Genomic DNA, 16748 nt, shown 5'->3' with positions numbered 1-16748 from the left:
TCCTGGGCGTCGGGTACTGGCCCAGGTGGTCGCGCCCGCTGGCTCTGCGCCGCAGCCCCAGGTAAGGGCGTTTCCGGGCCGGGCTGCTGAGCCAAGGTCAGGAGTTCGAGCTCCCCAGCAGCCCCAGGGCTGCCTTCCCAGGTGGGTGCGCCCGGAGTCAGAGTCGGCCACGGGCACTGCAGGCTGCAGGCTCCCTCCCCGGGCCCAACTTTGTAGTAGGCTTGCCCCTACCCCCTGCCTTTTCCCTCCACGTGGGAGCCTATCGCAGAGTGGGTCCCCAGGCGTCCTTGGGGGGTGGGGTAGGGTGAGGTAGTCTCTGGTCCTGACTGGGAAGCAGGGGCTTGGTGGGGCTGGGTCAAGAGCTCTGTTTTGCAAAGACGTTTTCAAGGGGCTTCTGCATGTCCATGAGGGGGAGGGTTGAGTGGAGGCGGAGGCAGTGAGACCACTTAATTCAGCCTGCCCTTGCTCCTCACCCATGGGCTACAGGTGAGGGTCTCTGGCTGGTCCCAAGCCACCTTTTGTGGGGACAATGTGCCCTAGGCAGCCCCCACTCCATGCAGCCTCTTATGAGCTCTGGCTTTGAGGCGGGTGCATTTTGAGGGCAGCCGTTTTCCCTCCAAGGCACCCGGGCAAGGTTCTTTTCCAAGCTCCAAGCTGGGTCTCGGGAGTGAGCCGAGCTCAGGAGGCAAAGGGACAGGCCAGCTGGGGGTCTTGGATGGCCAGTGGTCCTTGTAGGAACAGCCTGGTGTCTGTCCTCTTTAATTGCAGTGCCTTTTCCTCCCGAGTAGCCTGGTGTGTTTTTAAACGGGTGGTTACGTGTTGAGTTGCAAGGTCCAAAGTTGGAAACCACCAGCCGCTCTGCCAGAGAAAGATGAGGCCTTGTACTCCCGGGAACAGTTCCAGGCTCAGACACCCGAGGGGCAGCTCGACCCTTCCCTGTAGGGTCTCTGAGTTGACATTGACTCGATAGCAGTGACTTTGGGTTTGTCTGTCTGCCTGGAAAGGGGTGGGGGCAGCAGTGAAGGCGCCGTGGCCTCGAGCCAGGAGGTCGGTGACCAGAAGCCACCAGCCGCTCCGAGGAGGAAAGAAAGAGGAGGCCAATGAAGAGTTTCCACTTGGACACCCTGAGGGACAGCTCTGCTTCGTCACTGTGGGATGGCAGTGGGCCCCGCGTGGAGAGGCCCAGTGGGGCAGTGGTGGAGTGCCTGGGAGAAGCAGAAGCCGTCTGCTTCCATATGGTGACAGCCGTGGATGCCCTGCGGGACAGCTCTGTGTCTCCAGGGTGGCTGAACATTGGACTGGCCTGGACAGAAGTGAGCTTGGCTTCGGCCTGTCTGGTAGCGGGCAGGATAGGCCCCTGGATAGGCCAGTTGAATTCCTCACTGGCTGGCCAGGCTCTGGTCTTGGCCACGTGGAGCCCAGAGGTGCTGCAGCCTCTCCTGCTGCGGTGCCCAGCCGGGTGGCAGGCAGATCTGCCTGGGCCGGGCTCCTTCCTGCTCCGCTCCGTGGTCCCAGCCTTATGTGCCGGGATGCCTGCATACCCTGCACGGGTGAGCGCGTGGGTGCCTTCGTGGGTGTGTGTGTGTGTGTGTGTGTGCGCGCGCTAGGATGAGTTGGCAAGCTGCACCCCTCTCTGATCCTGCCCTGCAGGAAGCCTGCCCTCTCTTAGGACACCTCAACTCTTTTCCCTTATGGGTCAAGGGCTCCTTAAAGAGGCCGGGTTTTGTGTGGACCTAGGTTCATGCCATAGAGAGCCCTGGTGGCAGAGGGCTAGACTTCGGCTGCTAACCACAAGGTGAGCACTTCTAAACCACCAGCTACTCCTAGGGAGAATGTGGAGGCTCTCGGTGCAGTCTCAGAAACCGACAGGGGCAGTTCTACTCCGCCGTGCAGGGTCCCTGGCAGGCAGAGAAGGCGAGGTGCCGAGCCTGGGGAGCCTCGGTGGCTGTGCAGGATGGCGTGAGTGTCCTTTTCCCTGGGTAGGTTTTAATAAACTGGCTTCACTCATTGGTCTAGGTCTCCCTGTTGGCTTTGCGGAGAAGCTTCGTCTGTGCGGTGTGACGCCTCTGCTGGGAGCTGTACCTGCTGTCCCCCCGCCCGGCGGGCTCAGAGCTATGGCGACAGAGGAGAAAAAGCCCGAGACAGAGGCCGCCAGGGCCCAGCCAACACCTTCGTCGTCGGCCACTCAGAGCAAGGTATGTGGGGAGTGCTCCTGGGGTGCAGGCCCAGGAAGCCAGGCGGAGAAAGCCTGGAGTATTCTTCCACACCTGGGAGTTTCTGCTCCTCACTCGGACCGGTGCTGTGGCCTCCTGGGACGGGGTCCTCCTAAGGCCCTCTGTCCCATGGTCCTCTCTGGGGACGGGTTCTTGGTGCTCAGCATAAGACTCAGGACAGTGGTGTGTCTTCAAGCCCCTGCCTGCCCTGCGACCCCTCCCCGGGAGCAAGGCCCTAGGGTTTCCTTTGGGGAGGCTGGGTGGGGGGTGGGGGGCAGGAGGTATGCGGAAGCAAGGCCAGACTGGTGCAGATGCTATGGACTGGGGTGGCCCAGGGATGTGATCAGTAGGGTGGGGGCTGGGCTTGGCCTTTGTGGCTCTGGTGACGGAACCAGCAGGACCATCCAGGAGGCACAGGCTTGTTTATGAGGGTCAGGGCGCAGCAGGCAGACCGTGGCTGGTAACTTGTCGGTTTGACTCGTCAGCTGCGTTCTGGGAGGAAGGTGAGGCTGTCAGCGACGGTAAAGATGGCCGCTCAGCGCTGCCTTATGTGCCACAGCTGCAGGGCACTGTGGTGTGGGGTTGAATGAGCTCCCCATGGGCCCTGGTGGGGCAGTGGTTCGGCACCCCAATGCTCACTGAGAGGTTGGTGGTTCAGACTCCCAGTGGCTCCACTGGAGCAGAGCCTCAAGGTGGCAGTCTGGAGACCCCAAGGGGCCGCCTGTCCTGTCCACCCTGTCCCTGGTGTGCTGTGAGTCACACTCAACTGCAGGGCATCCCTTAGAGTGGCATGTCTCAAGGTGTGGTTGGTGAGTGACCTCCAGGGGCCCCCGCAGACGGACCAGAGAGGGGACTGGTGGGGACCGCGCTCTGGAGGTCGTGGCTGGCAGGAGGTAGGCAGTGAGTGGTAGTTGTGGTGTTTGCTTGCATTGTGCTTGTGTGAAAGCTGGCGGAGTGGCTGCGCTTGTCAGGGCATTCACTGCAGTGCACCCCATTCCCCTTTCCCACAGCCCACCCCGGTTAAACCAAACTACGCTCTCAAGTTCACGCTGGCTGGCCACACAAAAGCCGTGTCCTCCGTGAAGTTCAGTCCCAATGGAGAGTGGCTGGCCAGTTCCTGTGAGTACCTGGGCCCCGAGCCTTGGGCCTCAGCTGGGTGGGCTTGTTTCTGGCACAGCCAGTGGGTATCCTTTGACTCTCACTGACTAAAGCCCCTCCTCCCGTGCTTACCCTGCAGTGGTGGGAGAGGGAGGAGATGCCTCCGCTGGGCACCACCATCCCTTAGCCCCTGAGCCTGCCCACCGCTCAGCACTGTCCTTGGGCAGTTGGGATTGGTCATGGGGTAAGGCTGGGGTGACAACCCAAGACTGGCTCTCGTTAGTCAGCTGGTTGCCTGGGCAGCAAGTGACTGACGGCACCCCATCTCCCCATCGTCTCCTTTCCAGCTGCTGATAAGCTCATTAAAATTTGGGGTGCTTACGATGGGAAGTTTGAGAAAACCATATCTGGCCACAAACTGGTAAGTGCCCCTCTGGGTGCTGGAAGAGGGTGCTGCTTAGGCTGGTGAGGGAAATGGAGATGGGCGGCTTTCTCCTGCCACCCTAGTGTTTGTGGGGAGTGCCTAGGAGGGAGACTTGATAGGGATGGGGTGGCGTGTGTCAGGCCTGGGGTGCCCCACTGGCTGGGTTGGAGTCCCCAGGCCTGTGTGCCTCCACGTGGTGGTCAGGAGTTCTGAGCTCGCTGGCCGGTCAGGTTTTGCCACACCCAGACACTGAGCCTGACATTGTCCCCAAGGGCATATCCGACGTGGCCTGGTCTTCTGACTCGAACCTCCTTGTCTCCGCCTCTGACGACAAGACCTTGAAGATCTGGGACGTGAGCTCGGTAAACGGGCCTTGGTGCCTCTGTCCAGGGCTGACGAGGCTGGACGAGGTGGTGGGCGTGGGGCACGTGGTGGGGCTAGCAGCTGGCCCACCGTCCTCAGGTTTCAGAGCTGCTGTTGGGGGGAGGGGGATTCCGAGGCAGTTTTGCCTGGTGTTCTGGCTACCCGGGGAGGCACTGGGCTGCTAACTGAGGGTTGGCAGTTCAAACCCACCAGCCACGCTGAAGGAGAAAGACGAGACTGGCCGCTCCTGTGAAGATTGACAGTCTTGGACACCCCACATTGGGTGGGGCATGGGCTTGATGTCGATGGTGTTTGGGAAGAAACCCCTGGGCCCTGACTTGACCTGCTGATGCTGTTTCAGGGCAAGTGCCTGAAAACCCTGAAAGGACACAGCAACTACGTCTTCTGCTGCAACTTCAACCCGCAGTCCAACCTCATCGTCTCGGGATCGGTGAGGCCTCTGAGGGCGTCTGGGGGCTGCGCTTACTGGCCAGCATAGGCTCGGTGGGCTCCGAGACGTGTGTGCCAATGCCTGGGGTGGGGGCGAGTCTGGGAGCCAGGGAGTCTGTCTGTTGTCCCCTGGCCACCTCCCTGAGAGCTGGCCTCACGTGCCCTTTATCCTCAGTTCGATGAGAGTGTGCGGATTTGGGATGTGAAGACCGGGAAGTGCCTTAAGACCCTGCCTGCCCACTCGGACCCCGTCTCTGCGGTGAGTGCCGGCCACCACGCAGAGAAGGTGCCTTGTGAGGGATGCCTGCTGGCGAGTGTGGCCTGTGAGGGGCTGCGTCTCTGAGTGTGTGACTGAGGAAGGCATGTGTCTGAGTGTGTGACTGAGGATTTTGGCGAGGTTGATGGGGTGGTGGGCAGGGTGAGGAGTGCGTGGTTTAGAGGCCTAGGCTCAGGTGAGAGCAGTCAGAAGGTGGCCCGAGCAGGATCCTGAGGTTCCCAGGGTCCAAGGTCAGGCCCAGCGTCCAGGTGACTGAGGAACATAGACCAGGCAGGTTCCGGAGACGATGGGGGCAGGGGGACTGGTGAGCCTGGATTTAGTGTTGCACTGCTCACAGAGAGGTCAGTGGTTCAAGCCCACCACCCTCTGTGCCAAGGGAGAAAGATGAGGCCGTCTGCTCCCACTGCGTCGGGGCCCTGTGGGCAGTTCGACGTGGTCTAGGAGACCCTGGGTGTGCTGGGCACCTGGTATGGGGCCAGTGGGTGGAGCTCGCTCCACCCTGCAGAAGGTCCCCTAGTGTCCCCTTCTGCCCCATGGACAGCACCACACCACAGGCACAGAGTAGGCCTTCCAGGAAGGGGGCTCTATAAGGACCCGTCCCGGGCAAACTGCCGGGTTCAGATGAGTGGCAGTCCGGGTTACGGGCCCTGGCAGTGCGCTGCTGTTAGTGCCCTGGAGACTGGAGGAGCCATGGTGGTGCCGGGGGCCACTAGCCACAAGGGCAGCAGTCCGAACCCTTAGCTGCTCCCCTGGGGAAAGAGGCGGCTGTGCTGTCAGCACCAGACTGCCATCCGGGCTCCCCTCAGTGCCTGGAGCTGGCCGTGAGGACCAGGTGCTGGGTTGGTCCTGGCCTGAGGCACTGAGGGCTCAGAAACCTTGACCGTGCCTTACCCGGGCCACACTTAGGACTGATGGACAGATGATGGGGGGGGGGCTGGCCTGGCCCGGTGGTTCCCATGGTCACTGTTGAGTGCCCAGTGGTCTGGATTGGGTGGTCCTTGGGGCTCAGGCCCCTCTCGGAGGAGCAGGGCAACGGGGCGTCCCCAGGTCCTCTTGCGAGGAACGCAGAGGAGTGAGTGAGCAGGTGGCTCCCGGTGGCTGTGAGCTGGGTGGCGGTTCCTGAGAGCATGTTCCTCCCGGTTCGTAGGTTCACTTCAACAGAGATGGCTCCTTGATCGTCTCAAGCAGCTACGACGGCCTCTGGTAAGTGGGTCTTCGCACTCCGCTGCCTGTCCAGGCCTGGGACATGTGGGGGCCCTGGGGCCCAGCACCAGGGTGTGTGTGTGTGTGTGTGGGGGGGGGGCGCTCCAGTGCTGTCATGGTCCCTTGAGCCCTGGGGCCAAGCTCCTGGTGTGGAGGAAGTCGTGTTGGGCTGCGCTCACATCCCACCGAGGTCCTGAGTGCTGACCAGAGGACTAGTGGAGGGAGGGAGGCCAGGAGGGCAGAGGTCGCAGTGTGGGCAAGGTGGTGGAGGGGACCGGTCTCCGGGTGAGCAGCTCGCTGGAGGGCACTCTGGGAACCAGAGACGTTTCCCAAGAAGTGCAGGTGTGTCTGTCCAGCCCGGGCCTGTGGCGTTCGGGTGGCTCCGTAACTCTTGTCATGGCTGGACTGCTCTCTGCTGCTGGGGACACTGCAGCACCGTGGTAGTGTTGCCCCAAACACGGTGAGGGTTCCTTGGAGAGACCTGTGCTGAGTGTGTGTGTGTGTGTGTGTGAGGCTGTTCTCACGTGACAGATCAAAAGCCTCCTGACCGAGTTTCCGAGACACTCCTGATGAGAAAGCTCTCGAGAAACCCCCGGAGAAGCACAGACCCGTCAGTGGCGTTCAAAGACGGGTGGCCTGTGTTGTGGGTGCAGTGACCATGCCCACAGGTAGCCGAGCCAACAAGGGGGCTGGTGGGAGTCGAGGGCAGCCGATGGAGCGTTGTTCTGTAGGGTCTTCCTGGCCCTGCCCTGTGGACTCCACTTTCTGAAGCAAGTGCCTGGCCTGGCCCTCGGGTGGTTCCAGCTGCTGGCCTTTTGGCTGGAAGCCAGACGCCTGAGCGGTGCCACTCGGGCACTCCACCCTGCAGGAGGGTCATGGTCTCGAGTCACGCTGCAGCCGCGAGGCTGCCCGAGTGCCCAGCCTTTGTGCACCAGGCAGCCCGGCAAGATCAGGCCTAGGGGATGGGGATGGGGACAAGGACAGCTCCGTGAGTGATGTGACCCTCATCTGACCGGGCAGCGGCCTCTGCTGTCTGTCCAGGTGAAAGACGGTCAGGATCTTGAAGACAGCCTGTGGCCTTGGCTGTAAAGCTTCCCGAGGAAACAAGGGAAAAGATAAGCCCATGTCGGCCGGTGGATTCAGTCCCAGTGACCACACGGTGGCGTGGAAGTGCCCGTGGGACTCGATGGCTGAAGAAAGGAGTGCCAGCCCACCTTCTCGCGCCCAGAGCTGCCTAGTGCTTGGTGCACTTTGTGCAGAGCCCGGGATAGCTACAGTGGCCTGTGGGTGTGTCCGGGGTCAGGGGTCAGAACTGCAGTGACCTTGCGTGTGTCCAGGTCAGGTCAGCTGCAGTGGCCTCTGGGTGTGTCAGGGGTCAGCTGCAGTGGCCTGTGGGTATGTCCAGGCCCTGGGGTCAGGGCCGCAGTGGCCCCTTAGGCTGAACTCGAGAAGGTCAGGCTCCAAGGATGCTGTGGTCGGGCCACGTTGAGCGGATTTAGAGTCCCCATGCCTGCAGCGTCCCTGTGCCAAGAGAAGCCAATTGGCTCTGAGCTCACTGCAGGCTGTGCTGGACACAAGGCCCTTGGGAGGAACCTCTTCCCCGGCCTGCGTGCTGGGGCTTGGGCGATTGCCTGGGTGGGGGGGCAGTGGCCGCCGGGCCTTGTGTGGGAGTCTGTTGTGGGAAGTTTGTGAGTCAGAAGCGCAGAGCAGCGTCTTCTTAGCCCTGCGTGTGAGGGCAGGCGGCCCGGCTGCCAGGGTCACTGGATTCCTAACGCATGGCCTGTTTCTCCTTTCAGTCGGATCTGGGACACGGCCTCAGGCCAGTGTTTGAAGACTCTGATAGGTGAGTGGCCTGGCTTGGCTTTGAGGTCCAGGGTTCCAAGGGCCTCTGCTGCCCGTGCTCCCGCCCCCTTCTCCAGGCACCGTGCTCCCTAGAGAGAGGTGGTCTCCCTCCCGACGGAGAGGCGAGGCGAGCTGTCCTGAACACAGAGGTCCGAAGGGCGGTTATACGTCTGCCCTGCACGGTTACCCTTTCCCACGGGCTACTGTGTCCAGAGACGTCCCCTGGCCTGCTCTTAACTTTCCTCACTGGCCCTGCCCTGCCCTGCCATCCCCGCGGGCCTTCTGTTGGCTCCGGCTTTCCACTTCTCTCCTGCTGGCTGGCAATGTCAGCCTGCGCCTTCTCGGGCTCCTGGGACCCTCTGCCTGCCTTGGGCAGGTCCCTACCCTAGGGTGGAGAGACCCTGGACCATGAGGGACGGAGGCCAGGGAGAGACCCTTGTAGCTTGGGTGGGGGCCATGTAGGCTGGGAGCTGTCTGGGCCGAGGAGAGGACGGAGGCCTGGACGTGCAGCAGCCCTGTGACGACGTGGTACGTCGCGCCTGCCTCACAGGAGGGGACCTAGGCACAGGGAGGTCAGGCAGCAGCCTTGTCCCCGGGAGGAAACTGAGGCACTGGAGATCAGCAGGGGAGGACACTGGGGGGAGGGTCCTGAGAGTGCCCCTTGGCCGTGGGGCCTACCTTTTGGGGTGGCCCCTGCTGTGTGGCTGGGTGGGGGGCTGAGTGTGAGCCGACTGTCGTGCCTTGCAGTGCGTTCGGCTGGCCCGCAGGAGCCATGGCGCCTGGAGCTGGGCAGTGAGGCCAGGCCTCGTGGCCCTGGTAATGCGTGTGCCCCTCCCCTGGCTCAGGCACAGCATGCAGCCCTCCCGGGAGCTCTGGGCAGCTGGTAGCGCTGTCCCCACTCCTGCTCCCCGCACCAGGGTGCCCACTTGCTGAACACCCTCACCCAGGTGAGGTGAGGCCCCTGGGGCACCCAGAGCAGGAGGCTCTGAGCTCCTGTGGACCGGCCCCTCCCCCTGGGTAAGGGTGCTGACTCACCTCACGGCTACGGTGGTTTCATCTGCATCTGGGATCCTTGGACGGCAGTGTGGCCAGTGCTGTGGGCAGGCCGGGTTGCTTCTAAGAGACTTGTGCCCGGTGGGCACGGAGGGGCTGCCTCCTCCCCACGTCTTGGGAGCCACGTGTCGTAAATGAGGCCGGGCACCAGTTCCCTGGGCTCCACAGGGCAGTGGTGGGCAAACTCACCACGGTGTGGTGAAGGCCCTCGGGCACAGGCAGCTCGGCAGGGGCTCAGCCCTGCTCTGTCTCTCAGATGACGACAACCCCCCGGTGTCCTTCGTCAAGTTCTCTCCAAACGGCAAGTACATCCTGGCGGCCACGCTGGACAAGTGAGTGACCCCATAGACACCTACCTCCTCCCTGAGGGGCTGCAGCAGCTGGTGAGGGCCACCTTTCCAGGCTGGGCAGGGTGCCCCTGAGCTCCATGACACTCCCACATACTCCTCTCTCCACCGCCCCCCTTCCTTCCCCACGGCAGGAACCCTGGTGGCGCTGTGGGTGTGGTGACTCCCACCCGCGGGCTGCTGAGCTGGTCACCTTAGTGTGCCATGCCCGTTGCCTACATTGTGCCCTCGGGGTTGCTGGGTGTGTGACCGTGGCACCCCTGCACCCGCTGTATGAGGGATTCAAGTGTGGGGGGCTGTGCTGGCGGGGGGAGAGCTTAGTGCAGGGGCGTGGCAGAGCACCCCCACGGCTTTGCAGCCTGCTCTGATGCCTGTGACCTTACGGCCCCAGGGGAACTGCCCCGAGATGGGGCTGCAGCCCTTCCTGGAACTAACTGGCGTTCCAGCGGCTGGTGGGTTTGAACCACGCCGCGCCTGCAGCGCACGGGGACAGGCCTGGGGACTTGCAGGTCACTGAGACTCAGACGCCCCTTCTCTCTCTGCCGCCAGCACGCTGAAGCTCTGGGACTACAGTAAGGGGAAGGTGAGTGCCAGGCAGGAGCAGCGCCCTCGCTGATTGGGGCTGGGGGGGGCGGGGCGGGTGAGCTCAGCCTCGCGGAGCTGGACTGGTACCTGGTACACGGTCCTTCACCGCTTGGCTGGTCAGGGGAGAAAGCATTGGCCTGTGTGTACCTGTGGGCACTTAGGGTACTTTAAGAGTGCCCAGCGTGTGTGTGGTGGGGTTCCAGGCGGGCAAGGTCCCATGCTCCTGATCATGCCCGCCCGCTCTCCCTCCTGCTGTGCTTTGCAGTGTCTGAAGACGTACACCGGCCACAAGAATGAAAAGTACTGCATATTTGCCAACTTCTCAGTGACCGGTGGGAAGGTGAGTCGTCCCCGTCCTGTCCCACCCTAGTGTGCAGTGTGCGTGTCTCTCTTTCACGCACGCACGCACGCAGACACACACACAGCCCTAGGGATGCCTTTCTCTGTCCACAAAGTAAACGTTTTGGGCTTCGAAGCAAAATGGGTCACACGGCACTTTGACCCCGCCCCTTGGTGGCTGCTGGGCTGAGATGCCCCTCCCCTGAGTGCTGTGAAGTCCCGCCCCGGCTCTGCTGCTGATTGGGCTCCGGAGTGTGGGGCCTGCCGTTGGATCTGGCCTGGTCGTCCTGTTGTGTTCTTCCTGAGCCGCTGCCCCAGGGCAGCTGTGCCTCTCCCCTCCCCACCTCCTGTGGCCCCAGGATAGAGGGCGGGGTGGGTAGGAAGAAGTCACCCGGCTGATGCCCATGGTTCAGAGATGTAGGAACTTGTCCTTTGGGAAAGCTGTCCCAGGCCCTGCCCTCCCTGTAAGATACGCAGCCTGGGAGTGGGGGTGGGGGTCCCACAGAGCAGGGGCTGGAAGGGGCTTGCATGCTGTGAAAGCCCCTGCCCCTCAGACCAAGCCCGCCTCTCTCTGCGCAGTGGATCGTGTCTGGCTCTGAAGACAACCTGGTGTATGTGTGGAACCTGCAGACCAAGGAGGTGGTCCAGAAGCTCCAGGGGCACACAGGTGAACGGGGGTTTCAGGCCCTGCCGGTGGTGGGGGGCATCTACTACGGCTCCCACTGTGGCATTCTGCCACCTAGCCTGTTACTCGCTGGAGTGGCTTCTGTGTCCTGCGCCATTGTCCCCACGTTGACTGCCCCCATGGAGAACTAGGTTGGGAGAGCCCCACAAGAAGCCTCACCCCTCCCTGGACAAGTGGTGTGTGGGCCCCAAGACTGTCTCCCACACTCGCCCCTGCTGCCCATCCCGTGTGATGTAGCTGAGGCCAGTCTCCTCTGCCCCCAGGTCCCACCCAGTGGCTCTCGCTCTAGGCTCCATGCTGGACGAGGCACCTAGGTCTCCTGGGGTGGGGGGTGGGCGGGCAGGAGCAGGAGGTGCTCTCAGACCTGGAGCTTCCTCCCAAGGCCCGTGTCCGAGCTGCAGCAGGTCACCCCGCGCTGCTGTGAGACAAATGCCACGGGTCGTGTCTCTCACGTTGGCTCTGGGGGAGGTCCTTGTTCCCACGAGTCTTGGTGTCACAGGGCCGGCCCAGGGCACGCACTGCCCTGGACTCTTCTTTGGGCCGAGCTCCTTTTGTCAAAGTAGGGCTGATCCACCAACGCATGCCCAGTAAGTGAGGAGATGCCGGAGTGTCCCTGGACCTACGTCAGACCCCAGGGGCGAGGCTTTCCGACTTGAGGGCCATCACTTCGCATCACGGGACAGGGTCGAGGACAGTGTGCCGAGGTCTTGGCTTAGCCAAGTGGGCACACAGTCTGTCCTTGGGGCCGGGCACCGTTCCAGCCATAAGACGGTGAGCTCGGGCTCACTTGCGTGGACTCGGAGCTCTGCGTGAGTGGCGTGCCGAGGGGCACGTGAGTGCTCCACAGGCTCGAGCAAGATGCCGCGCTGCCCGCCGTGCTTCTGGGCACAGGACCCGAGTGTGGTGGAGGCCCTGACCCGCCTCTTGTCCCCAGATGTGGTGATCTCCACGGCATGTCACCCGACAGAGAACATCATCGCCTCGGCCGCGCTGGAGAATGACAAGACCATCAAACTGTGGAAGAGTGACTGCTAGGCCTGGGGTGCAGGAGAGAGCAGCAGGAAGTGGCCCCAATTGACAAGAAACTGGGGTTTGGAGACGCAGCTCCCGGCCCGAGCTTTCTTTCGGAGGGGAAGCAGGCCCTTCTGGAAAGTTCGCCAAGTTGCTGGGACCCTTGTTGCCAGTTCTTTCAGCGTTGGGGAGGTTCTCCCAGCCACACTTTCAGCAGAGTCAACAGTTCTTCAGTTTCTATTTACAAAAGGGTGACGTTCCGTTTCTCATGAGTTCTTTTTCCAGTCGAGCATCCTGTACCTTTTTTGATACCTTCCCACCCAGCGCACACTGTGACTGCCCCTCTCCCGTGCCCCCGCCCCCCCCTGGCCCCTGGGAGTTGTCCACTGTGTGCCGAGCCCTGCGTATAGCAGTGCCCAGTGCGTTCTGGCCTCTGGGAAACACGGGACCCTGTCAAGTTCCACTCGCATCAAAGACGTAGTTTTGAGGCTGCCGCTCACGCTCAGCGTGGTATCGGCACCCCTCCAGCAGGCTCTGCTAGAAAGTCTAATTGACAAGAAGTGGAAAGGGGTTTCCCCCAGTGGCCCACACCCCGGGACAGTGCCCCCAGCTTTGCGTCCCGGTGCCCGTGGGGCATGTGCTGCTGGGCCAGCTCGTGTAACTTCTGCAGGGCTCTGGGGGTGCACGGCCATGGCCTCCCATTGGGGCTGCAGGGTTGGAGCTTGGGGGGGGGCACCCACTGGGTGAGCTGCAGAGGCGAGCTTGATTGCCAAGGAGTCTTAGTGAAGTTAGGTGGGTTTGGGGTCAATACACCTCTCCCCAACACCTCAACCAAGGCTCTGCAGTCAGAGGTGCTGTGCAGAGTGGAGTGGCTGAGGACAGGGCTGTGGAAAGCCTGTGGGTGGCTGTGGAGTGGGGCGACATCCCCGTTCTGGAAGGCGGCTGGAAATTAGCTTTCCTCCCCTGCGCCCTGTAGGTACACATGTAGGTTGGGTGTCTTTGGGAACTGGCACCCAGCCACCTCCCTCAGCCTCAGGGTCTGGGAAACCCTCCCCTGTGCCTCCCCCCTGCCAGGAGCCTCCCCTTGCCCTGGTGGTGCCTCTGGGAGGACATAGTTTATTTTTCTACGTTGGGACTCGGGACTCTCAGTTGTAGGTTATGTACAGATGCATTCCCTTTTGGAAAATAAAAGGTTTTCATGTCTTGTAACTTTATCCTGTGGTGTTTGTGTAGCAGGGCTGGTGACAGTCTGCATGGGGGTGGGTTGACCTGGACCCCCTTCTGCTCTCTGCTGTGGCCCCATGAACTCCCCCTCCTCTGGAGGCTCAGGTGGCAAGTTCTCGGTCTGTAAGTACCCTTTCCTTATAAAGGGCCACTTTCTAAGATCGGCATGTGAAGATCCTGTGTGTGTGCACAGAGGCAGTGTCTGTCTCCAGAGATGGTGCCAGCGACCTGGGGGCCCACCTTCACTGGCACCCACAGCCAGGGCTGTGTTCTGTGGCCTACAGCCTGCTGTCCCTCTGCTGACCCGCTGGGCTCAGCCCCAGCAGCCTTGTTAGTGTCTCCTAACAATGTATGTGTGCGTGGCCCTGCTGGTGTGGTTATGTGTTGGGCTGCTAAGTACAAGGTTTGAAACCACCTGCTGCCCCCACATGGCAGGTCTCTCTCCTGCCCAGTCCGATGGGCTTGGTGGCGGGCAGTGAGCGAGTGTGCTGGTGTTCTGACCCCGGTGAAGTGGATGGCGCTGCTCCCTTCTTCCAGTCGGGCTCATCAGATTCCAGCTCATCCCTGGGGGTGACATCGCCTTGGGGCTTCTGTGGGGGTGTTGTCCTGTGGGAGGGGCAGAGCGAAGACCTGGGGCGGGAGGGGGGTGGCACACCACTGCCTTCCTGTGCTCTGGCGCTTGGCTTTAGGGAAGCCATCAGGACCCTCACTCGAACCAAACTCACTGCTATCGATTCTGACTCAGATTTCCCAGAATGTAGCTTTTTAAAAAATCCTATCGGGGGCCCTTATAGCTCTTATAACAATCCATACACCAATTGTGCCAAACACATTTGTCCGTATGTCGCCATAATTTTCATTTTTTAAAATTGCATTGGGGACTCCTACAACTCTCAACCACAATCCACCCATCCATCCATCGTGTCAAGCACATTTGTGCATTTGTTGCATGTTCTCAAAACATTGTCTTTTTGCTGGACCCCTGTGTATCAGCTCCTCCATTTCCCTCCCTCCCATCCCCGCTCTGCCACCCTCGAGGACCCCTGACAAATAAGAATTGTTTCTCCCTTCACCGCGTTTCAGATAAGAAAAAAACCGTGGTTAGATGCCACAAAGTAGGTGGCAATGCCTTAACCATATGCGTGTTGTAAGGCCCGAGGGCCTCTTCCATCCTTGTCAAGGGGAGTGCTAACCTTCTCTCCTTTCATACAACACAGAACGCCGTCCGTCAGACGGCTATTTAAGGACCAACGCTCAAGCCACCTTACACCGATGGTGACTTGGCACAGCCGCTCAGATACTCATGAACATACGGGTTTTTATTGGGGAACGAACAAGACTCCCCCCAGCCTCCCTCGTTTCGATAAATAAAAATGTGTAGGCATAGTTTCTTCTTGATTAGTTATTCTCCTTAATTTATTCATAATGTCAGCCAATCAGAGGACGAAGGGAGCACCGGAAGTTATGAGTGTCATTAGGAAACGCAGGTTTCCCCCGGAAATAAAACAGAGCCGGCGCGCACATCCTACAGGGACACACCTCCGGGACAGTCGAGCAGAGGCGCGAACGGCCTGCGGAAATGGAAGTGGTGTGTGACGCGTCAGAAAGCGCCCATCCGGAGAGCGCGCGGACTTCCGGACGCGGCCTCGCGCTGGGAACTGTGGGGCGGGGGTCTGAGCCGCGCGGGGCGCAGGCGGACGCCAGGGGGCGCCTCCCGCGCACGTTTCGCGCTCGCTGTGGCCCGCTCCGCGCATGCTCAGTGCCGTGTCTGCGGTCGCGACTCTCCCGGACTAATCTGCGCATGCCTTCAGGTAGCTCTGCGCATGCTCCGAAGTGGCTCGGCCGAGCGTTCGAGGCCGGACCATGGCAGGCGTGGGCCTCGGTTTCCGCTCCTCCCTCCCGCCCCTCCACGTGGACGTTCCGATTTGGAGGCTGCGCGTTTGGCCGCCCGCGTCGGGGAAGTGACGCCGGAGGACCCCGCTCTTGACATACGCTCCCCGCGCCTTGCGCGTTGAGAGATTTGCGGACGCATCTGTAGGACCCCACGGCCCCCCCAAAATAAGCCACGGGGCGAGTTGGGCGGCAGCCCCGCGTGGGGGCTACCTGATCGTACAGAAACGAGCGTAGCAGGCGTGAGTGTGAGCCGCGTGCATGTGTGCATACCTGATACCTGTAGATGTACAAGTGTGCACGCACATGGGTACAGATGGAGCGTGTGAGCTGGGTGCATGTGTACCCATACCTACAGATACAGGTGTGCACGCACCTGCAAACAGGATAGGGACAAACCGACAGATCCATGTGTGCATGCGTGTGCAGGAAGGAGACAGCGACAACGTGAGAGCTGTGTGCACATGTGTGCGTGCCTACAGATCCATGTGCACACGTGTGTACAGACAGGAAGGAGACAAAATGACAATGATGAGTGTGAGCTGTGTGCATGTGTGTGCGTGCTTACAGATAGAGATGTGCACACGTGTACAGACAGGAAGGGACAGTACAACAGGTTGTGAGCTATGAGCATGTGTGTATGCTCATCTGTACAGATAACATGTGCACATGTACCTACAGGAAGGTAGCAACATAGCACACGTGTGACTGGTGTGTTACGCTTGTCTCTAGAGGTGACACACACAATGCACACGCGTGTGCCCCTAGATCAACAGAAAGGAGACTAATAAACACCAGTGTTCATGCAGGCTTGAGGAATGCTTCCTGTGCACACTTATGTACACGGGTATCTTTGTAGGCCGTTCTGAATGACACCGAGGGGCATGCGTGTGAGGCATGCAGACCTGTTTTCAGACACGTGTACAGGCATGAAGGGGACACCACCTATGCCCAGTGGTCCTTTCTGGGTGGCAGTTTGTGAACGATTTTATTGTACTTCTTTGTGAGGTTCTGAGTTGTGTGTGATCAATAGGAAAACGAGACAGTTTGCTGGTCAAGTGGTAGGTGCCAGTGAGCCAGTACAGCAGCAGCAGGAGCCCCGCCCTGTCCTGTGCACCCTCCCTCGTGGCTGGGAGCCCGCGGCTGGTGGCACTATGTCAGGCCATCTCAGGGAGATGGGCACCTCTCTTTATCTCCTCGCCTGGGAGAACGGGGCAGGGGCAGGACCAGTGACGGGCAGCCGGCGGGAGGAGTGGCCAGGGAGAGTTTCTGGATAGGAAATGAAGTCCAGGTGGAAGGACAGACGGCTCCAGGTCCAGAGTGTCTGTGGTTGAGAAACCAGCAGTCCTGGGAGCCGGGTGGGAAGAGGGACGTGGGTGTGTCCCTGCCCTGCCTTTGTGGGTGAGCCAGGCTGGCCTGAGGTGTCACCCTGGCCCAAGCACTGCCTGCTGGCCGGCATTGGTGCCCCTGTCCCCTGCCCGAGCCTTCGCAGCCAGTCTGGGGAACCAGCCCTGGGCACTGGGTTCTTTCCTGAGTTCCAGTTGTGGTTGGCGTCTTCAGGGTGGCCTCTTGACATTGGGTTCCTGCCGGTGCCTGCCCCTGTGGCTGGAGCAGTGCATGCACTGAGCGGTCTGTCAGCACTGCCCGGACTGGGTCTCGGGGATCCCTGCCCTCTGTGTCCCCCCCGCCCCGTGAAGCCCCAGCCCCAGGGAAACTGCCATTCGCAGCCCTGTTTTGTAGCTGC

At 61.1% G+C, this 16748-nt stretch overlaps 1 protein-coding gene and 1 non-coding gene across 2 annotated transcripts; one reads left to right on the top strand and one right to left on the bottom strand.

Moving 5' to 3' along the window:
* The first annotated feature begins 1608 nt into the window (after nt 1-1608).
* Nucleotides 1609-13099, top strand: WDR5 (WD repeat domain 5). Its single transcript, XM_004714445.3, has 13 exons — nt 1609-2195; nt 3224-3332; nt 3659-3732; nt 4008-4097; nt 4460-4549; nt 4724-4807; nt 5973-6028; nt 7825-7871; nt 9180-9255; nt 9820-9853; nt 10121-10195; nt 10774-10861; nt 11814-13099. The coding sequence occupies exons 1-13, from the start codon at nt 1833-1835 to the stop codon at nt 11912-11914; spliced, it is 1287 nt and encodes a 428-aa protein (XP_004714502.2). The 5' UTR covers nt 1609-1832; the 3' UTR covers nt 11915-13099.
* Nucleotides 13100-14203: 1104 nt separating this feature from the next.
* LOC115869441 lies at nt 14204-14329 on the bottom strand. Its single transcript, XR_004046191.1, has one exon. It is a non-coding gene; the product is annotated as a U6atac minor spliceosomal RNA (small nuclear RNA).
* Between the last annotated feature and the right edge of the window lie 2419 nt (nt 14330-16748).

Source organism: Echinops telfairi, unplaced genomic scaffold (assembly GCF_000313985.2).
Source record: "Echinops telfairi isolate 266 unplaced genomic scaffold, ASM31398v2 ScPeMD7_25;HRSCAF=90, whole genome shotgun sequence".
Lineage (NCBI taxonomy): Eukaryota > Metazoa > Chordata > Mammalia > Afrosoricida > Tenrecidae > Echinops > Echinops telfairi.
This window is presented reverse-complemented; position numbering and strand designations above follow the sequence as displayed.